Genomic DNA, 20843 nt, shown 5'->3' with positions numbered 1-20843 from the left:
ATCAGTGACTCTGATTAAACAGCTAATAAACTTCCCTTCCAGGGCATATTAATCATCGCCCACAATTACCTTCAGTAGACTATCCTGCAGAATGTTCTGAATGTTGCATAACTTATATGACTGAGATATAATAAATTATACTAACAAAAGGCATAAATTCAAAAATGAACAAATAAAACATACACTATAGATTTTCTGTAATGGCAGTTACTACATAAACGCTGACAAAAACCTAATTTTGATAATCAACTTACTTTTAAAAGACAAGCAGGAAAACAAACTTAATCCAAAGCATTTGCCAAATTTGTATCTGAGTGGATATAATAGCACATGGTAAGGAATATAAGCTTTAGAGTCAAGCTGCCTATTTTCAGATCTAAATGTTGTCACCTATTAGTTATAAGAACTCGGGTAAGTGAAATAGTCTTCATTTTTTAAATCTATTCAATGAAGAGTATAGCATCTCAGCCAACTGTGGAGATGATTATAACGCACTGTATGTGATTATAACGCATACAATGGAGAATCAGTTATTTCCCCAAAAAGAAATTGGAGGGCTGGCAGTCAAGTTCCTCTGCCCTTCCCCTAGCAAATTCACCCAAGCAAGATTACTTGAATCTTGGATTTTGATCTTCAGTCTTGAGTGTAGTCATATAAAGATGGAAAAAATTATTACAGCCTATTCATTTTAGCTAGGGCATGGATGAGACTGTCAAACAGTTTCAGCCGCCTAGACACCCTTCTCAGGTCTGACGCTGTAGCTTTTGTGTTGACTCTGCAAGCTACCCAATCTTTTAAATTAATTTTTCTTTTAGTTTCTGTTGCTTACAACCATATAACCCTAAGTACTGTAATACCTTCAGTAGATAGATGCATATATTAGACAAATGAGGGGAACTGTTTAAAGCTTTAAAATACTACCTCATATTTGCATAACATTTTACAGTATTCAAAGCACTTTTACTTATTTCATTTGACTTCTGCAATAATCCACACTCCATATAGGAGAGGAATTATATATCATCCCCAAACAAAGGGTTAGAGTCCAGACTAAAAACTGACTCTGCTCAAAAGCCATGCTTTTCTCACTGTCATATGTTTTGCAAACAATAAATTTCAATTGCTTCTTTACCTAAATTCAACATTCGAGAATGTAAATAATTTAGTAACACAAAATACTAGATAGGAACATTGTGCCTAAGAGATGTTATTGTTTAAAACGAAAGCTTTCATTTGATTAACAGTGATAATTAAATGACAGAATAATACACCTATAATAGAAATAATGCAAATTCATGGTATATCAGACTTGGATTCCATCAAATAGAATTTTAGTTACTGAACGAACAGTGTCCTCCCTAAGGAGGCCCTGAACGTGGTCTGCAGGAGCCTATGGAAGGAGCTGGAGAAGGTGTTTCCTAGCATGAGCCCAAGACTCCTAACCTCAAAAACTCGTCAGGGAACTCTGCATTCTGTAACTGTCATGCCACACTACATCTGAACTTCTCCACGTCCTAATCCTAAGGTAGCCTCTCCACAGATACACAAGGCTTCCGCAGGCTGAGCGAGGATCCCCATTAGCAAGTCAAAGACAGCTCTTAACTCATTACAGCTTCCTCCCAGGGCCTGAATTCAGCCTGTGTGACTCTATGTCCTTACAGAGAGTCCTATGAGACTAGCAATTTCTCCTAAACTCCCCAGAAGGGACCAGGCCTGAAAATCAAGTTGCCCCCCTCGATGGGGTGGTGGACTGGGACAGGCAATGGAGCTCTTATCACAAATTGCCAAACCCACTGACTGGGCCCTGCTCCAAGCTGCACTCCCTCAAAGTCCCAAAACTCCCAATCTCTGTATGGCCGTCTTTCGCAATCATTGTCAAATCCTACTCAAGTAGAATTTATGTTGCCACTTCTTCTTGGAATCACTTTCTTGGAACCCAACTTTCATATTATCTCCTTTGTGCCTCCTGGAACTGACTGTAGAATTTAAAAACAAGGACTATTTAACTTACCCAAGTTCTTATACCTAACAAGTGGCAACATTCTTCTCTAATTTCTCTGAATACACAACAGAATTCCTTAACTCCATCCAGTTTTCCCTGTCTCAGTGTCCCATTTTCTCTTGCTCTCAGAATGTCGTAAAACCACAAAAGCTGGTGAAGTCGGTTGTGGGCTACATATGATATAGTTCCACCTACATTCATTCTTCCTTTGAGTAACTGGTGTATACTGTGTAAACAGTATCAATAACTTTTAAGGAATCTCTCATTTCTACAGTACACTCAATTTTTAGGATATACACCAGGATGAAACAAAATTATGACAGATTCCATTTCCTTAGAGTGCCGAAAAAAGTCTCTGAAGTTTTTGTTTTAGTAAAAGGCCTGGCACATTTCATTGACAAATTCTGCAATTTAAAGCAAGTTCCACTTTTCTTCCAGTGTTTGAGTGACAACAGAACTCCAAAAGCAAACTGGAGTCCATTTTTCTCATCACAGCAGGACAACAGCTCCCCAGGAAAGAAATAATCATCATGAATTAACTGTAAAACACACAACCATTTTAGCCGCCTGAAAGAGGCAGCATTCATGCTGAATGTGAGGGCACTCTGGACACTTGAAATGGAAAGAGTTAGACAAAGAAGCAGCTAGGTCAACCCCAGTTAGCATTTTAAAAGATTCATAGGAGAGAAGGGACAAACGGGAGAATTCCTTAAGGTCAATGTTCGAGGTTTCTTTGCATATCTGGGTGGACATAATTTTAGGTCCAAATGAAAATTAACATATCAAAGGTTAAGAAACAAATTCATCTAAAGCCTTAAAGATAAAGCAATCCACTTAGTTTTATGTGATAACAGTATTTGGCTAGGAGCATTTTCAATCTTTCCTACACTTAAAAGTTATTTTAATTGCTTACTTTATAACAAGAAAAAATTTGACCTAGTCCAAAGCTTATACTCATTTAAATTAAGGCAACGTAATGACAGAATTTGAGTTCATTCTTTGCATAGTAGTAAAGTAACATAGGACTCCAACCCCATGAAATAACTGGGAATCAAAGTTACCATTAGCTGAAAATATTTTAGATTTTGAACTATACTCTTCTTTTTGGCATAAAAAAATTTCCTTAATGACTCAGGAAGTCATAACATTTTTCATCTTGAATAAACCTTAAAAATAAGATCATAGCCAATTCCTTCAGTTTATAAATGAAGAAATCAAAACAAAGAGGTTAAGTGAACACGTAATTTAGAGACTGAAAGTAATATCACAGCACACCTACTGAACTTTCCGTCCCTTCTTCACTCTCCCAGGATTCAGGCTATGTACTTACGGCCAAAGTTAAGAGAGGAACAGAATCATCACGATGCATAAATGCTAAAATATTAAAGCTTATAGCCCACATAGTATCTATTGGCTCCATCACAAACTTCTTCGGTCAAGGTTAAGTCAATTAACCACCACCTTAAAGATACTTTAAAATAATGATGAAAGTGAGCACTTTTCAGAATTGACTGTAGTCCTCAAGAAATATCTAAGAAAATGACCATTTATGGTTCCATCCAACGCCAGTAATTCTGCACAAGGCCTGCAACATTAAACTATCTTAAGCTCGATTGTCGAGCAAAGTGAATGTACCTCCCAGCCTTCAATGTGAGACTGCCATTCCTCTAAAACTTCTAACTTCTCCATCTGTCTCTTGGCCTCATTTATGTTGGAACAGACAGCTTTCATGGCTTGGAGGGCTTCCATCACTGCTGCATAGTCACTGTGTTTCCGTGGAGTCCGCTTCAGCAACTCCTGTTTATACACAAAAAAACAAATTGCCCTTTGATCTTCAGCTTTCTGGTACAGCAGGTTCATCCTGACCAGGAAATGAAAATTGCAAAGATCGTGAGAGCCACTTCCATAAGTGACATCACAAATTCCTCTAAGATTAAGATCAAAAACAAAAGTTTGAATCAACGAGTAAGTGTAACCCAAATGCATATTTTTGCAGTCACTTTAATTTTTCCTCAAACTTACTTTGTTTTTAAAAATTAAGTTAGGTTCCTCCTTTTGAATGGTCAAATATCTTACCAGGAACACAAATTTTTATGTTTTTAATAATTTGACTTTTGTTCTAACAGAAGCACATCTTTATATGTTAATTTCATTTTTCTAGAGTCTTTAACAGAATAACAAATCTTTAAGTATGTCATAACTTCAAAAATAATTTAAACATCTTATTTTCTAATATTTTTGAGAAACTATAAAAATATGTCATAAAGTAAAATTTTAAAATAATGTCTTCTACTACAACAAGATAATTTTATAAATTCTATAATACTCCATCATTAAAGGAGCAATTTATGCTGTTTTTCCCAATTACTCAGGCTTATTCTATGTGATGAATGAACTACCATGTACCCCTCAATAGTTTCCTTTTTTGTTTTTGGTATTTAGGGGATTGGGAGGGTCTTTTTATTTCTATTTTCCCCACTCATCAAAACTAGAATAATCTTTAATCTCTTAAACATATTGAAAGCCGTTGTTAGTTGTTTAAAAGCACAAAATTAAACATCTTCACCCACTGTCTAGACAGTTGGGACCACATTGCTTTTTAATTAGTCATGTGTTTCCTTACTACAGTTGCCATCATCACGTAACTAACACAATTACAGAAATCCTGAGGCAAGTCTTGAAAAGAATTTTCTAAATTCTCAACAAACAGTGTGAAAATATGCAGTTGTTATATTCTTTTGAGTTCTGTTATTGTTGAAAACTCTGCCATAAACTTGGACCCTAAATTCGTTATGTTCACACCTTGTTCTGCAGAGCTAACACCAGAGGAATACATATTATATCACTCCCAAGACAAGGTTTAAAAGTTGTGCTGGATCACAAATCCATAAATGAGACATGCAGGCTTCTTTAAAAACTCTAAAGAGTAGAGGCACCTGTAAATTACGTCAAGTGGTCAAGTCAGTCTACAGGCCATAATTTGGGGTCCAATCATCTAAGGAGTTGAATATGAATTTGCATAATGTGAAATAGTGAGAGGAAACCATCACTCACAATCTGTTAGCCATTACTTGCTAAGAACCCAATGTTGATTGACCAACTCAATAAAGCTCCACAAATAACATCAATGTATCTTTTCCTAACACTACAGCCTAATCCATAGAATATTTTTTTCCAAATAAATGAAACACCCTAAATCAAAGAAAATCCCAGCAGAATTTTTCAGCTGATGGTACAACACAGACAAATATCAACGCCAACGTATCTATTACATGAGTTAACAGTTTTTCATGTTTCTTTGTGGAGATAATCTACCAGAAAAGGGAAAGGAGGTCAACCTTCCGCTGCTTGAAGGGGCTCTGAACCGACCTTCTGGCTAAGAAAGGATGCATCCACGATGCTTTCTTCTGAGAGGTCAGTTCAAATACTTGAGTTCATCCCTAATCAGAAATGAGTAATTTAGAATAACCACTTTGTCAGGATATAACCTTTTAATCTCCCTATCCCTTCTTAAACAAATCCCTTGGGATTCCAAAATCAGGGTCAGGAATAACTGCAGTAATGAGTACACAGGTAAACTGAGTCAAGTCAGAGGTCTGTAGGGATTCTCAGAAAGAAAGGAGACACATTTGCAACAATACTCTCTCTGCAGAGCTGGGGACTCCTATGTCAGCCTCTCTGAGGCTTTTTATGGCTTAAGCAAGCAACGCGAGACTTTTATTTCTTTAATAAGGAACAAACATTTTCAAATAAAATTTACACAGATACCCAATTTATGGAATTGACAAGAGTTGTATTAAACTACATTTTTAGCTCAAATTCAACATTTATTTCTTAAAAAGCAAATCAATAAAAACACTAGTTAATATGTCTCTAGTATTTCTGAGTATTTTTTGAAGTTTAGATGCCAAGTAGTAATTTATATATTAAAATAAATCAGAATCAAATAGATATGAATAAAAATGGCTAATACTTATAACGTACATACTATGCTAATGATTTTATAAAATAGTTAAATTAATCATTATTATTATATAATCCTATATATATGCATATATATGTATTCAAAATACACATGCATACATACGTACACACATTCCCACAGGTCTATGCTATAATTTCATCATCATTATCATCATCATCATCATCATCTCTATTTCATAAATGAAAAACCAAGGCATTAAGAGGTTCAATTACATGTCCAGTAAGCACAATACTTGGAATTTAAACTCAGAGTTCATGTGCTTAACCACTAGCCCAGGCTGCCTATCCTGATGTTATGGTTCCAAAAAATGTAGTTTCAAAAATTGCTGTCTTGACCTATTCATAGGTCCGTTGCAGTAAGGGCAGTAAGTAGTTGGCACCTTACAGTATATTTTTCATAATAAAAATTGTGGTTACTATAATGAGGCAACAAATCTACAACCATTAGTGGGATGTTTTACATCTTCTAGAGGCAATGTTTTCTTAGCAACCTCATTCCACATTCTATCATTTATTGTCTCATGCGACCCACACTATTCCCTTTAATAATAATTTTAAATTCTGGCTATGCAATTATAGAATTTTGACCATAATTTCATTAGTATCACAAAGTCATCAAAGTTTAAGGAAATCAAAAATATACCAGCAGTGGATTTATTTAAAATAAAAGGCCTTGCAAAATGCTATATAAACTAGTCATAATGAACTTAATGGGATCTATCTTGAAGCTAATGCATTTCCTCTAAATGAAACTTAAGTGTGTTTTATACAAAGAGCACCAAAAGCTCTTTCAGTGGCTTTTCCACTAAAAATCTGTTTCCTACACTATATATAAATTTGTGACAAAATGACCACTTTTTTCCAATACTTACGGTCTGCCCTTCCTTTAGAATATTAGACTCTTTAAAATAATTTTTTAAAAAGATCATCAGCAAAATATGTAGGTACAAGGAAATGGCTACAACGAGGTAGCACATAAAATACCTTCAAAATGAGAGGGTACTTGCATATTCTTTGTATTGGTGTTACTAAATATCCTTCCAAGGGAACATCTGTGTTCTTCCGTCCTCCAAGCAGCATACAGTTCTGGGGTGAAAATAATCATAATTAATTACATTTTTAAAATCTCAGGCAGCAAAACGTTTTTCTACCATAGAATGCTGAAAACTAGTGAAAGCATATGTCTTTATATACTTTCTTTCTCTAAGAAAAGCATATTCAGTCACAAACACTCATAGCTAGAAAAAGAAAAATACTAGTTACAGAACTGTGTTGTGAATCTCTATCTTAAAAATTAATGCACTTATATTCCCCTGAGTATGAAGTCTGAGGAAAAAGAGGTGGAGAAAGAGAGAGTGAGATGAATGAATGGATGGATGAATGGATGGATAAGTGGTGGATAAACAGATGATTGACACATAAATAGATAGATTGATTTTGCTTATAAAGAAAGGTATATTATGTTGTAGAAGGGCAAGTATCAAGACAGTTAGGTTCTAACTCAGGCTCTGCAACTGACAAGTGATACAACTTGGGCTGATTTCAGAATTCTAGTTTTCCTCTCCATAAACAGGGCAGGTTTTAAGCAAATGATCTCTGAGTCATTTTTTGCTATCACACTGCACCAAAGACGCTGGGCAGCCAGTGTCAGAGAAGGAGGTCAGACAGGATCTCCGCAGAGGCAAGGTGAAAGACGAAATCTCAAAATCAGGAATCAGAGTGGGGTGAAACTGAAGCAGCTTTCATTGATGATAAAGTGGTGGTCAAGAGAAAACTGACTCTGAAAAATAAAGCCTTCACCTTCATAAGCAACATGCAATGAAACAGACTTGAAACTTGCCCAAACCTTCTTTCTGCAGTGCCCACAACAGACAAATTATTTAATAAATATCTAACAGAGGAAGAAGAGAGCCCCTCAAATATCAAGCTAAGTTAGCAACTTTCATACTACAATTTTTAAAATACTGTTTCAGGTTCATTGAGAGGAGAGGCTGAGTGTTGATCAGGAAAGGATGCAAAAGGAAGACCGATAGTAGCAGAACAATTTTCTGCTGTCCTGAGCAACTGAATATCAGCCTCAATTTGTGGTCCAAGTCAGCAAAATCAGCACTATGAATGTAACTTCACCCAGACCCCACAGATGACATAGCAGCAAACACATACTCTTACACAAGCATCCTCTTTGGGGGTTTCACTCCCTACTGCAATCGGGTTATCAAAATATTCTTTCAAACTATATTTGGTATTTTCCCCCAGAGGAATCCTATGAAATACAACTATCTACATCTCGTTATATTTCCAGTGATGTTTCCGTTCCAGTATGTTAGCATCCCTGTAAATTACAGCAGCCATCCCCTCACCTGCCTCTGGACTGAAGTGCCCTAAAATCACTCAGGGCTATCTGGCCCACTTTTATTGCCTTGTGTATTAGTACTGTATAGATTGTGAACTCAATTCATAATCCCACAGGTTGGCTAACACTTTAGACTGGCTTAGGAGAGCTAGCTCCTTACACATACATAAAGAATATGTTTCCTGACCAGGTACAGTGGCTCACGCCTATAATCTCAGCACTTTGGGAGGCTGAGGTAAGAGGATTGCTTGAGCCCAGGAGATTGTAGAAAAATGAAAAGTGCATCAGGAATCAAGAGGAAACATTAAGCTTACCAACATGTGTGTAAATTGGAGTCACTAAAGAAGAAAACTAAGGGTCAGATAAATATTTCTAAAATAATGGCTAAAAACTTCCCAGATTTGATGAAAAATTTAATCTATAGATTCAAAAAGCTCAACTATAAATAAGAAATGTACAACCATCCCCACACCTAAATACATCATTGAACTACTGAAAGAAAAACACAAAGAGAAAATCTAGAGAACAGCAAAAAAGAGAAAAATGTCCCATCATATAAAGTATAATAACCATACAATTATAGCAGATGCCTTATCATCAGAAACAATGGAAGCCATAAGGTAGTAGAATGACATATTCAAAGCGCTGACTGAGAAAAAAATCTATCAGTCAAAAAGTTCTATGTCCAAGTAAAATTATCCTTCAGAACTGAGGGCAAAATAAAGACATTTGCAGATTTAAACAAAAACAAAAACAAAAAAAAAGACTGAGCAAAGTCATTGCTAGTAGAAATGACTTACAAGAAGTACTAAGGGCTGAAAAGTCTAATATCAGAGTCAAATACACAGGAAGAAATAAGAGCACCAGAGATGGTAAATATTTACATAAATATAAAAGACTGCAGAAAAATATAGAAAGCAATAATTGTAACACTGTATTGTGAAGTTTATAACATATATAATGTAATATATATGGCAATAATAGCACAATAGAGAAGAGATGAAATGGAACATTTTCCATTTCTATTCAGGAAATATTATAGCCAAATTTCCCCTATATTTAACTGGAATTAGGTCAGTATTAACCTAACATAGATTTGATATGTTAAGATACATATTGTAGTTCCTAGAGCAATCACCAAAAAAACTGCTAATAATACAGTTTAAAAATTGAGAGGAATCAAAATGGTACACAAAAAATGCTTGATTGACACAAAAGTAGGTGGTAAAAGAGGAACAAAGAAACAAACAAAAAAGACACATAGGAAAAAATAATAAAATGGCACATGTAAATACCATCATATTGATAATTACATTAAAAACAAACAAACTGAGGACCCCAGAGACTGTCAGACTGGATAAAAAGCAGACCCAACAATATGCCATCTGCCAGAGACATTTTAAAGATCCTAAATGGCTTGTAAGTAAAATAACAGAAAACGATATAACATATAAAGATAGTAAGAGAGCTATCACAGCTATAATATTATTAGGAAAAATAGACTTTAACAGAGGAAATACCACAGGGACAAAGAAGACCTCATGATGATAAATAGAAATATGAATATAACAATTATGAATGTGTGCATATCTAACAGAGTCCCAAAATACAGCAAACAAAAATGGACAGAATTAAAGCGTAAAATAGATAATTTAATTATACATGGAGATTTCAATATCTCATTCTCAATAATTGGATCATTAAACAATATGAATAATATGAATAGTCATTCATAGCATTGTCAATGCATATAATTCATAGCATTGTCAATATATATGAATATTATTATTCACATCTTATAATATGAACTAGAAATATAATAAAAGTTATCCAACATAAGAAAGAACATCTACCAAAAAAATCGATAGCAAACATCATACTTAATGCAGAAGGACTAAATGTTTTCCTACTGAGATTAGAAATATGACAGGGGTACCCACTCTTACCACTTTTATTCAACACTATACTGAAGGTTCCAGCCAGTGCAATAAGGCAAGAAAAAAAAATAATTCATCCACAATGGAAAGGAAGGAGTAAAATCATCTTTATTATCAGATAATTGATCCTATATGCAAAATACCCTAAACAAGCTACAAAAGAACTACTTAACAAATACATAAATTTAGATCGCAGGACACAAGATCAATAAACAAAAGCCAATTAAATTTCTATATATTAGCAATGAACAATTTTAAAATGACATTAAGATAATTTCAATCACAATAGCATCAAAAGGGGAAAAACAAAGGGAAAAAAAGTAAGTACAAGACCCGAATACAGATTTCTCACATATGACAATAAAAGCATGGTCATAACAGAAAAAAAAATGTAATAAATTAGACTTCATCAAAATTTAAAACTTCTGATTTTAAAAAGATGATATTTTAAAAGCGAACAGACAACACTGGGAGGAAATATTTGCATATTATATATCTGACATAGGACTTAGCTCTGAAAAAACAAACATTTATAGCTCAATATAAAACAAACATCCCAATTTTTAAATGGGTAAAAGATTTGAATAAACATTTCACTAAACAAGACATGAAGAGTTAATAAGCACATGAAAGCATGCTTAATTAGTCACTGGCAAAATACAAATTTAAACTATCATGAGATAGCACTACACACCCACTAGCACGGCTATAATCAGAAAAACTGAAAATGCCAAGTGTTGGCAAAGATATAGAGAAACTGGAATCCTCATGCATTGCCAGTAAATACGGCACAGTCACAATGACAAATAGTTTGGCAGTTTCTTAATTAGTTAAACATGAGCTTATCATACAACACAGGCATCAATTCCACTTTTAATGTCACCCAAAAGAATAAAAACATTATGTCCATTCAAATACTTGAACATAAATGCTCGTAACAGCATTATTTATAGGAGCCCAAACTGTATCCAGACCCAATTTTCATTAACTGGCAAACAGATGAACAAAATACAGCATATCCATACAATAGAACAGTATTTTGCAATTAAAATGAATGAAAATGGTCCTGGCTAACACGGTGAAACCCCGTCTCTACTAAAAAATACAAAAACTACCCAGGCGAGGTGGCGGGCGCCTGTAGTCCCAGCTACTCGGGAGGCTGAGGCAGGAGAATGGCGTGAACCCGGGAGGCGGAGCTTGCAGTGAGCCGAGATCGCGCCATTGCACTCCAGCCTGGGCGACAGAGCCAGACTCTGTCTCAAAAAAAAAAAAAAAAAAAAAAAAAAGAATGAAAATGGATACATTCTATAGCAAGAATGAACTTTGAAAACATTTTACTAAGTGAAAGAAGTCAGGCACAAAAGATTGCATTGTATGATTCCACTTACATAAAATCTCCAGAAAAGGCAATCTATAGGGATGAAAACAAATCAGTGTGTGCCTGGTGCTAATGGTGGGAACAGAGATAGGCTGGAAAGGGACATGGAGGTGTTTCCGAGGTGACAACAATGATCTAAAACTGAATTTGGGGGATGGCTGTACAACTCCACACTCTGCTCAATATCACTGAATCGCACAATTATAATCTGCTCTTCACTAGCGATTAGTTTGCCCATGACAGTCAAAATACGCATTTATTTGTGCTAAGCTAAAGAAATTAAACACATATTTTTGTTGTTTTTATGAAAACAAAATAAGAAATGTATGTAGGAGAAAGGTTAAATTTTACACTTATTTTCTACCATATCCACGATTTGCTTCCTTCCTGTTACTGCCCTACTTACAGCTCTCTCAGCGGAAGTAAAGGACGCCCTACGGAACTGGGGCTATAAAGCAGTGATGAACTCTGGCAGAAGCCTCTCTCACTAGGAACCTGTGGGGTCTCACAGATAATTCATTATCAACCACGAGGGGGCATTAGTGGTACTTCCCCAAACACAAGCTGATCCCAGCTCTCTTTTATTTTTATCAAAGGACTCTTGCTTCCTCACCTGGGGATGCTAACAGAGGTATCCCACAGATTTTTACACCATATTGATGCTATTCCTTGGTTCTCACTGGACCTAACAACACATATCAACATACAGTAACACATAAATATACACTTACCAAAAGAAATGTCCGGATTGTTCTTATTTTGTTGAGTTCAAGAAGTAATTTTTGTGCCTTCTCATGGTTACTACAATATTCATCATAGATACGAAACTTGTCTTTCTGTGAATTCATGTAAAAATAAATTAGTCATTTGATTCAGCATTCTGCAATTTTAACCTATGTGATATGCATAAAGAAGCTTCAGAGTGCTTACTACGTTTTAAGAGCTATACTGCGTGTATACAGCTATATATAAATTTTATTTATTTTCCCTGGCCCATGAAGAACAGCCTAAAAAGGGAGATAGACATATGTCAGTTATACTCTATCGTGAGGAATTCAAGTGGACAAATGAACCAAAGGGTGGCAAAGCACAGAAAAGAGAGGGCTGAGCTTTGTCATGAGGATTCAGTTATAGCTTTAAAAGAGGAAGAAATTACATACATATTCTTGCTGTTATTTATGAAAACTGAATAAGGACTGTATGCAGAAGAAAGGTCAATCAATCTGAGCAAGGTCCAGGTATATAAATTCATGATTCCTAGGCAGGGAGAGGGAAGAAAGCCATTTAGGTGAAGGCAAAAGCAAGTGCCAGATCATATAGAAATAGAGAAACACAGGACCCTGTGGTTCATATACACCAGTCTAGACAGTTGTGCTTAAGAGAGTAACAACCTGAAGAATATCTAGCAACAAGCAACTAAGAGAATGACAGACCCTGAAGACACCACGTCTGAGAGGTTGTTTCAGAGAGTCATATTTGTAGGTATAGAAAAGTCAGGAAATCACAAACACTTTCAAACAGCGTTATGTTGTAAAGGACTGACAGTCCTATGTAGCTCCAAATATAAAACTAGGACCTTTAGGTGGATGTTGCAAGGGCAGTGATGGGCAGATTTTGGATCATCATGGAGATTTTCTAACAGAGCTGTCACTAAAGTAGGAACAAAATAAACAGCCTTCATAGATAAATAGGAGATATTCTTTTAAAACAAGAGGATTTGTACCATCATGATCTCTAAGCTCCCTTCTATTTGTAAGATTTTCTCAAAGTGCCTTATCATCAAAAGAGTACCAATAAAAGAAAGACACAACAAATGTATTGATCAAATATTAGAACAAAAGGGTGCCCACTGAAATTTTAAAGGCACGCATTGAGAAACATTCAGTGCTACTTTCTCTAACCAGCAGAAAATGTATTGAATCACTTATCTCAAGAAATGATACGAGCCAGAAAAATAAAATAAACTTCAGAAATAGTTTAGCTAAATTCAGGGATGACAGATTCATAAAGTGTTACTAAGGAAATGGATGTCAGGGGTGCAAGATTCCCAGGCACAGCCCTGGACTGAGATAGCAACTACTCCAGCTGGCAGAAGATTCTGATTCTTTTGATTCTTTCGTGAAAGAAAGCAGGCTTAAGTGAGTGGACACAAACACCCGTGGCTTCCAGCTGTGCCCAAGAAAAACACAGCTTGATCTTCCTATACCCCATGAGCCTCTCCTTTTAATATAATTATTGTTATGACATATTTTCTGATTATAAAAAGAACATAGAGCTTGCTCACTACATAAAGACAGATTTTGAAACTACTATCAAAATCTTTCTAAAAGACTAGATGGAAAATTTAGAACACACAAAATTTGATTTCTATGACTAAATACTCTTACACATTTTTAAACAAAACATTAATTGTCTAGCATTTTGATAAATACATGGATTTATACTGGTATTCTCAAAATTAGCATCAACGCAATGGTATAAATATCAGCACTCTCTCTCTTTTTTTTTTTTTTTTTTTTTTTTTTTTTTTTTTTTTGGGTGTGAATGCCCTTTAGTTTTGAAAACAATTTTCACTACACAGGTGTCTTTTTATTTTGCAAATTAATTGCATAAATAATTTCAGGCATTATATATAAAGAGATGAAAATGATCATATAGGCACAGGATGTGTAATTTGAAACAACTGAATGCTGGCTGGTTATTGCGTCTGCACTGCTCAGTACAATCTTCTGAGAAACCATCCTTGGGGAAAATTCCTGCTACTGGGTTTATTCAACTCCAGGTTTGTCACAAGTTGATTAACAAGGGAACATTCTGACTAATAAAAGGCTCATCATGCCATTATAGGAGTGAGGATTTTCTGCCTCAAAAGAAAAATGCTCTATGTTTGAGAGAAACATAAAAATTCATTCATTATGAACAGCCTGAATATTCATTAGAATTCAAAGCTACAGAGGATGCGAAGAACTAACTTGTCGGGGAAAAGAAAAGGCTGTTTATTCTTCAGTAAAATGGATGATGTGAGGCACTCTCCCCTTTTCTGGCTCTAAGTGGAAGATTTCATTGGCCTTAAAAGACCCCAAACTTTTGGTGTCAGATTTTACTTCTAATACTGAATGCACACATACCGCTATGCCAAGAGCTAAATCTTAAAATCTAGGGGAAAAGAACTTTAAAAATAAACAGAAATTTATCCTACAAAGTGAAGAAAGCAGGTTCCCACTTCTTGTTGAGCATTAGGTTCGGGGTGTAAGCATTCTTCCACGACTTTTAAGAATTCTTTATGTACTGCAAGGATGTCTTCAATGTTTGAGAACAACATCTGCAAATACACAAATGTGTAAGTAAGCTCAGTAGTGAAGCAATTTTTTTAAGTCTATGATAGTATAGTATTCTGTCTCCAACCCGAAAACTGCACATCCATGCCTTCCTCCCACCTTGCCAGCAGAGCCTCAATTTTGTCTGGACGTCCCCTCCACGCTGCTGACACAACTCTGGGAACCATGAGCCCATGGCTGGCTCTCAGGGCAAGGCCTCGGTTGCCCAATCCAAGCCAGGTATCCCTCTCCCTTCTCAAGGTTGGGCTGCATGGAAACCAGCAGAGTTGCCAGCAGGCTTTTCTGGGGAAGGCATCTACGTTACTAAGAAGGGCACACCAGAATGGACAGTCCTTTTTACCCTCTGGAAGGTGCCACATGTAGAAGTAAAACCTGGGACAGCTTGCAGAGTCATTCTGCAGCCACAGGAAGAGCCAGCTTGAGCACAAAGCTGATAACCTGGGTGGCAGTGATTAGCTGGAGAGGATGTAGTGACCTTGCTGGCCTCCTGGGTCACAGGTGCTAAACCTTCTCCTCTGTCTGGAGTCCCTGATATGTAAGCCAAAGTGTCTTCAATTCAATTTGAGTAAAAGGTTTCTTCAGCTTACAATCAAAAGCAAGCTAACTAAAATATTCTCCTGGGAGGAAAAGTTAAAAGTTAGTCATTTTACTCATGGGGAAATAGAGTCAGAAGAACCTTTAAAAATCCTTAGAATGTTCTGTATTTCCAGCAAAATAAAACAGTAAGTTAGCATCATAAATATCAGGAATAGTACATAAAATTTAAATGAATAATCATTATAGTATAATTAATTTTCATTCACTATCTTTTTTTTTCAAAACTGTTCACAATTTTCCTTCCTTGCAGTTTAAAAGAAATGACTATACATCTGTTTCTGAATTAAGGATATTATGTGGAGTGAACCATTGAAATCTTTTGTTCTTTAGTGATCACAGAGACTGGAAGTCATATTTGCCCACACCCTGCCTTCCTGAGCCACCTCTAACAATCCTCTTATATGGCTCAGTTCCCTTCTTCTCAAAGACATTGAGGTTCTTAGCCTCCTATTTATTTATTTATTTAGAGACAGAGTCTCGCTCTTGTTGCCCAGGCTGGAATGCAATGGCGCAATCTCAGCTCATCACCACCTCCGCCTCCCGGCTTCAAGTGATTCTCCTGCCGCAGCCTCCAGAGTAGCTAGGATTAGAGGCATGCACCACCACGGCTGGCTAATTTTGTATTTTTAGTAGAGACAGGGTTTCTCCATGTTGGTCAGGCTGGTTTTGAACTCCTGACCTTGTGTGATCCTCCCACCTTGGCCTCCCAAAGTGCTGGGATTACAGGTGTAAGCCACCACACCCAGCCACCTCCAATTTATTTTTCTTCCTCTGTTCAAATGTTCCCAAGGCCTTGGTAAAAATAAATAAATAAATAAATAATAAAAAAAATAAAAACTCTATGACTTTTCTGTCCTCCTCTTAATCTCCCATCTCTTTTCCTAAGCCCTGTTTCTCCTTTTTAAAATTATTACCAATACAACTGATGGGCACAGCAACTTGTAGTGGAACTGTCGATCAACTGAAGGGCTGTGAAGTACCATGAAGTACCCTGGCACCAGAAAAATTTATCTGTAGGAAACTCATGCTCAGGTTGAGGGCCAATTGTACCTCCTCACCTTCACTGTTTCTTCTGTCACATTTTTGTCAACTTTTGATGCCGCACACTGGTTCATTCGGTGTAAGAATGCCTGCATGAAACAAGAAGACATTATGAAGTTAACATATGCAGCCATAAAAAAGGATGAGTTTGTGTCCTTTGTAGGGACATGGATGCAGCTGGAAACCATCATTCTTAGCAAACTATCACAAGAACAGAAAACCAAACACCACATGTTCTCACTCATAGGTGGGAACTGAACAATGAGATCACTTGGACTGGGGAAGGGGAACATCACACACCGGGGCCTATCACGGGGAGGGGGGAAGGGGGAGGGATTGCATTGGGAGTTATACCTGATGTAAATGACGAGTTGATGGGTGCTGACGAGTTGATTGGTGTAGCACACCAACATGGCACAAGTATACATATGTAACAAACCTGCACGTTATGCACATGTACCCTAGAACTTAAAGTATAATAATAATAATTTTTTTTAAAAAAGAAAAAAAAAAAAGAAGATATCCACAATTGCCAAACATGTTAATAGATGTATGGCATCATTACCTAACAGAGAAATAAAAATTAAAAACACTTAAAAAAAAAATGGTACAACATTTCAGAGGGCAACTTGACAACATATCTCAAAATTTTAAATGGGTATTTCCAGCCAGTATGGTGGCTCACATCTATAATCCTAGTGCTTTGGGAGTCCCAGGCAGGATCCTTTAAGGCCAGGAGTTTGAGGTCAGCCTCGGCAACACAGCAAGACCTTGTCTTTACAAAGATTGTTAAAGTTTGCTAGGTGTGGTGGCGCACATCTGTAGTCCTAGTTACTTAAGAGACTGAGACGGGAGGATCACTTGAGCCCAGGAGTTTGAGGCTGCAGGGAGCCATGATCACACTCACCACTGTACTCCAGCCTGGGTGACAGAGTAAGATCCTTTCTCAAAAGATAAAAATAAAAATAAATGGGCATTTTCTTGACCCAGCAATACTACCTAGGACTTTGTTCTATGAAAAATATTCAAACAAGGGGATTCATTGTATTTATTACCAAAGTGGAAAAATTGGAAACAATCGAAATGACCATCAATAAAAGAGTCATTAAACATATTATGATATATTCAAATTATAGACTACTATAGCAAAAGTGCAATCATAAATGGAATGTGATGAAAACTATATATACACGTACATGTGTATATGACAGATGTCTATAAAATGTTGTCTGTTGAAAAAAAATTATTAATTGGCATATTTGCTACATACATACATATATGCAGATGCATAAGAATATATACAGATATACAAATGGGTAATATCGGTGTGTGATAATATTGAGAAAACAGCAGGTGCATTTCCCAAAATGCAATGGGTAGTTCATGTTAGGTAATAGGAAATTGACCTTTGTACACTTTCTAATTTTTGTAGTTTTTAGGTATAAGCATCTTATAACTTATATCAAAAGAGGAACAAGACTATTTAAAATAAACCAAGTGAGCCACAAGATCTCACTCCTAGCATGAACTGCAGAACCACATTTATTCCTGATTCAACCAGTTCATGTTTCAGATTCCGTAACTACCATGTCAGAGCAGAAGGAACAGCCTCAATTCTTCAACATCAGCTGAAATAAATAAAATGAATATGTATTGGATGTCACTCCAATTTGTCTATTGGGAACAAGTGATATAATTTTTGAACTCTTATCTGAAATTAATGATAATTGGTGAAAAAAATTAGAATTTTCTAACTTTAAGTGCTCAGGTTATTAGTATTATTATGTTTAATTTTTTGATTTAGTTTTGTTTTTCTTGAATATTTTCCACATACTCATTGCAAAAATGTTCTTTATATCATTCCGTTTACTCTTAAAATAACATGGTGGTTTATTTGCCTAGCTTACATAGTTTACATTTCGCATTGACCACACAGTAAACAGGTAACCTCTCGTGCAAGCAAAGCTTAAACTTCACCTCTACATTTATAAACCTTTTCTTCATAAACTGAACTCAGTCACATTCTGAAATGGATAAATTAAAGTGAGGAAGCAGTAACAATGAATCAAAATATGAGTTAGAAGGGAACATACAAACTAAGAAAGTAAACCATGTCTTTATCTGATTTTTTATCTTCTTATCCTCCATGACAATATGGAACTTTTTGTTTAACTGTGTATGGAAGGAAATCTGGAACTTGTTAGCATTTCTGATCAAGCATTTCTTTTTCCCAAGGTCCTCATTTTATACAACAGTGAAGGCAGATTTTAGATGTTTGCTGAGAACGCAAAATCATGAAAACTGTTTGACACTTTTTATAAGAGGTTTCAATCTTCCTTCCTAAAGCTAGGAATAAATAGGTAATTTCAAAATCACCCTTTAACAACCAGTCTCTATAGTGCCCTTTCAGACTCTGTTAATTGGCACATTTAATCCTTCTTGTATCAATCAAGGAAGCATCAGTAGCCTAGTCACAAAAATACATGAAGGATTCTATACATTGTTTTATCTCTGCATTCATTCCCACTTGTCCAAAATTTCATCAGAATCAGATAATATTCATCTTGACACACATATATTTGAAATCAAGCTGTGGAAAATAGCTTTTTATGCTAGTGGGTTTCAAATTTTTTCTTGTGTTTAAGACTTGGAGAGTTTCTTCCAAATGCAGATTCCTATCCCCAGAGGTCTGACTCAGCAGATTAATTTAGGACCCAGAAATCTGCATTTTGAGCAGGACCTCTAGGTGATTCTGATGTAGTTGGTCCAGAGATCATCTTCTGATGAACATTTCTTTATGTTTATTCTTTCAAAGACTAAAAAAAAAAAAAAAAAAAAAAGCAGACTTTGAGAAATAAATGAGTCTTAATAGGAATATCGGATTTACTTGTTTCACTTTGACTTTCAACTCAATGTCAAACAGTGGTTGTTTCTATACAACATACTCTCACCCAACAACTTGGAATGCCGGTACCCTGCAGAGGACACGCCTCCCACCCATGAAAATCACAGTCAAGGCTGCATTTAACTGGTCGCAATAATCTCTGAAGGGTAGGGAGACGCAGACACAACACAGATGAGTCAAAGACAGGCTAAGTTGCGTTCAGAGGAAGTGAGGCTCTCGTAGATCCCTCTCCGAGGACCTTTCAGCTTGCATGTGTGTGAGCATGTGCTCCGTTCACCAGAATTCCTCTAACAATGGCTCCACGAAAAATATTCCTAGATTTCACTCTAGTCATGGGCTTTTTCCCAGAGTACTCTTTATTTTCTCTTTAACTTGCTCCATATTATCTTGTATTTTTGGTAAATGCATATGATAAATATTATCCACCAATTAAAGTTTAATAAAGCTAAAAATGTCACCAATTTGCTATCAAGAATCAGAAGAAAGAAACTCATTAAGATGAAATAGGAAGAGGACAGCAATCTCCCTTATCCGTGTCTGCCCATTTGTGCTGTTGCTAGTTGAAAAGTAAAGCAAAGCTCACCATGGGCTTCATTCTCAGAATGCATTTTCCTATGTTATGATTTCAACATACAAAATGATTTCTTTCAACATATTTTTGCCCTTTCCACTCTTTTCATCAGTCCAGGCACACACAGATCACTCTCAAAAGTCCTGCAGATTTTAACAATTTATACTTTTAATTCTAGATACCCAATGCCAATCTGAATTTCGTATCATACAGCACTAAACCTTATTACTCCAACAAATATTCTACATTCAAAATCCTGAATGTAGACTATTTAGCAGCACCCTGTCACCTTAAAGATTTGGCTATTTAATATGGATACAGATAGACAAATTGTGTATATAAAGGTGAAATGGGAAAAATTTAAGAAGGACCCCACCATTGCAGGAAAAAAGACTGTACTAATTTCATGAAAAGAAACGAGAAAAAAACAATAAGGGTAAATATTTTCCTTTTACCCTTCAACTTAAAACAATATTATCACATCACAGTTCTTTGGAAGATAAGGGCTTTGTCTGGTCCTAATAAACGAAAGAAGTTTGTCATTTGGGTTTGCATGAACACCTGGTTGGTACTAGCATCACTGGAATGGAGAAGACTGAAAGTGAAGAAGGTTTTGGGGTGGGAGAATCAGAGTTTGTTCTGGACCTGTTGGGTCTCAGATTTCTATTGGGCGCCAGTGTGGAGATCATGAGTAGGGGGTTAGCCATTCCAATGTGAAGTTCTAAGGGAGGGATCAG

The 20843-nt window shown here is 36.1% G+C and overlaps 1 protein-coding gene across 4 annotated transcripts in view; it reads right to left on the bottom strand.

The window, feature by feature from the left end:
- PREX2 (phosphatidylinositol-3,4,5-trisphosphate dependent Rac exchange factor 2) overlaps positions 1 to 20843 on the bottom strand; it is a 283235-nt gene that overhangs the window by 207011 nt on the left and 55381 nt on the right. For all 4 annotated transcript variants that reach the window (XM_005563489.5, XM_045398356.3, XM_065519321.2 and 1 more), the window contains exons 2-6: positions 16648 to 16719; positions 14854 to 14976; positions 12386 to 12490; positions 6971 to 7072; positions 3638 to 3799 (exon numbers count right to left, since the gene is read on the bottom strand). In XM_005563489.5, coding sequence (XP_005563546.1) covers positions 3638 to 3799; positions 6971 to 7072; positions 12386 to 12490; positions 14854 to 14976; positions 16648 to 16719 — 564 coding nt within the window. The remainder of the gene's footprint in view (positions 1 to 3637; positions 3800 to 6970; positions 7073 to 12385; positions 12491 to 14853; positions 14977 to 16647; positions 16720 to 20843) is intronic.

Source organism: Macaca fascicularis, chromosome 8, assembly GCF_037993035.2.
Source record: "Macaca fascicularis isolate 582-1 chromosome 8, T2T-MFA8v1.1".
Taxonomy (NCBI): domain Eukaryota; kingdom Metazoa; phylum Chordata; class Mammalia; order Primates; family Cercopithecidae; genus Macaca; species Macaca fascicularis.
The sequence above is the reverse complement of the archived record's forward strand: the minus strand, read 5'-3'. Positions and strand labels throughout refer to the sequence as shown.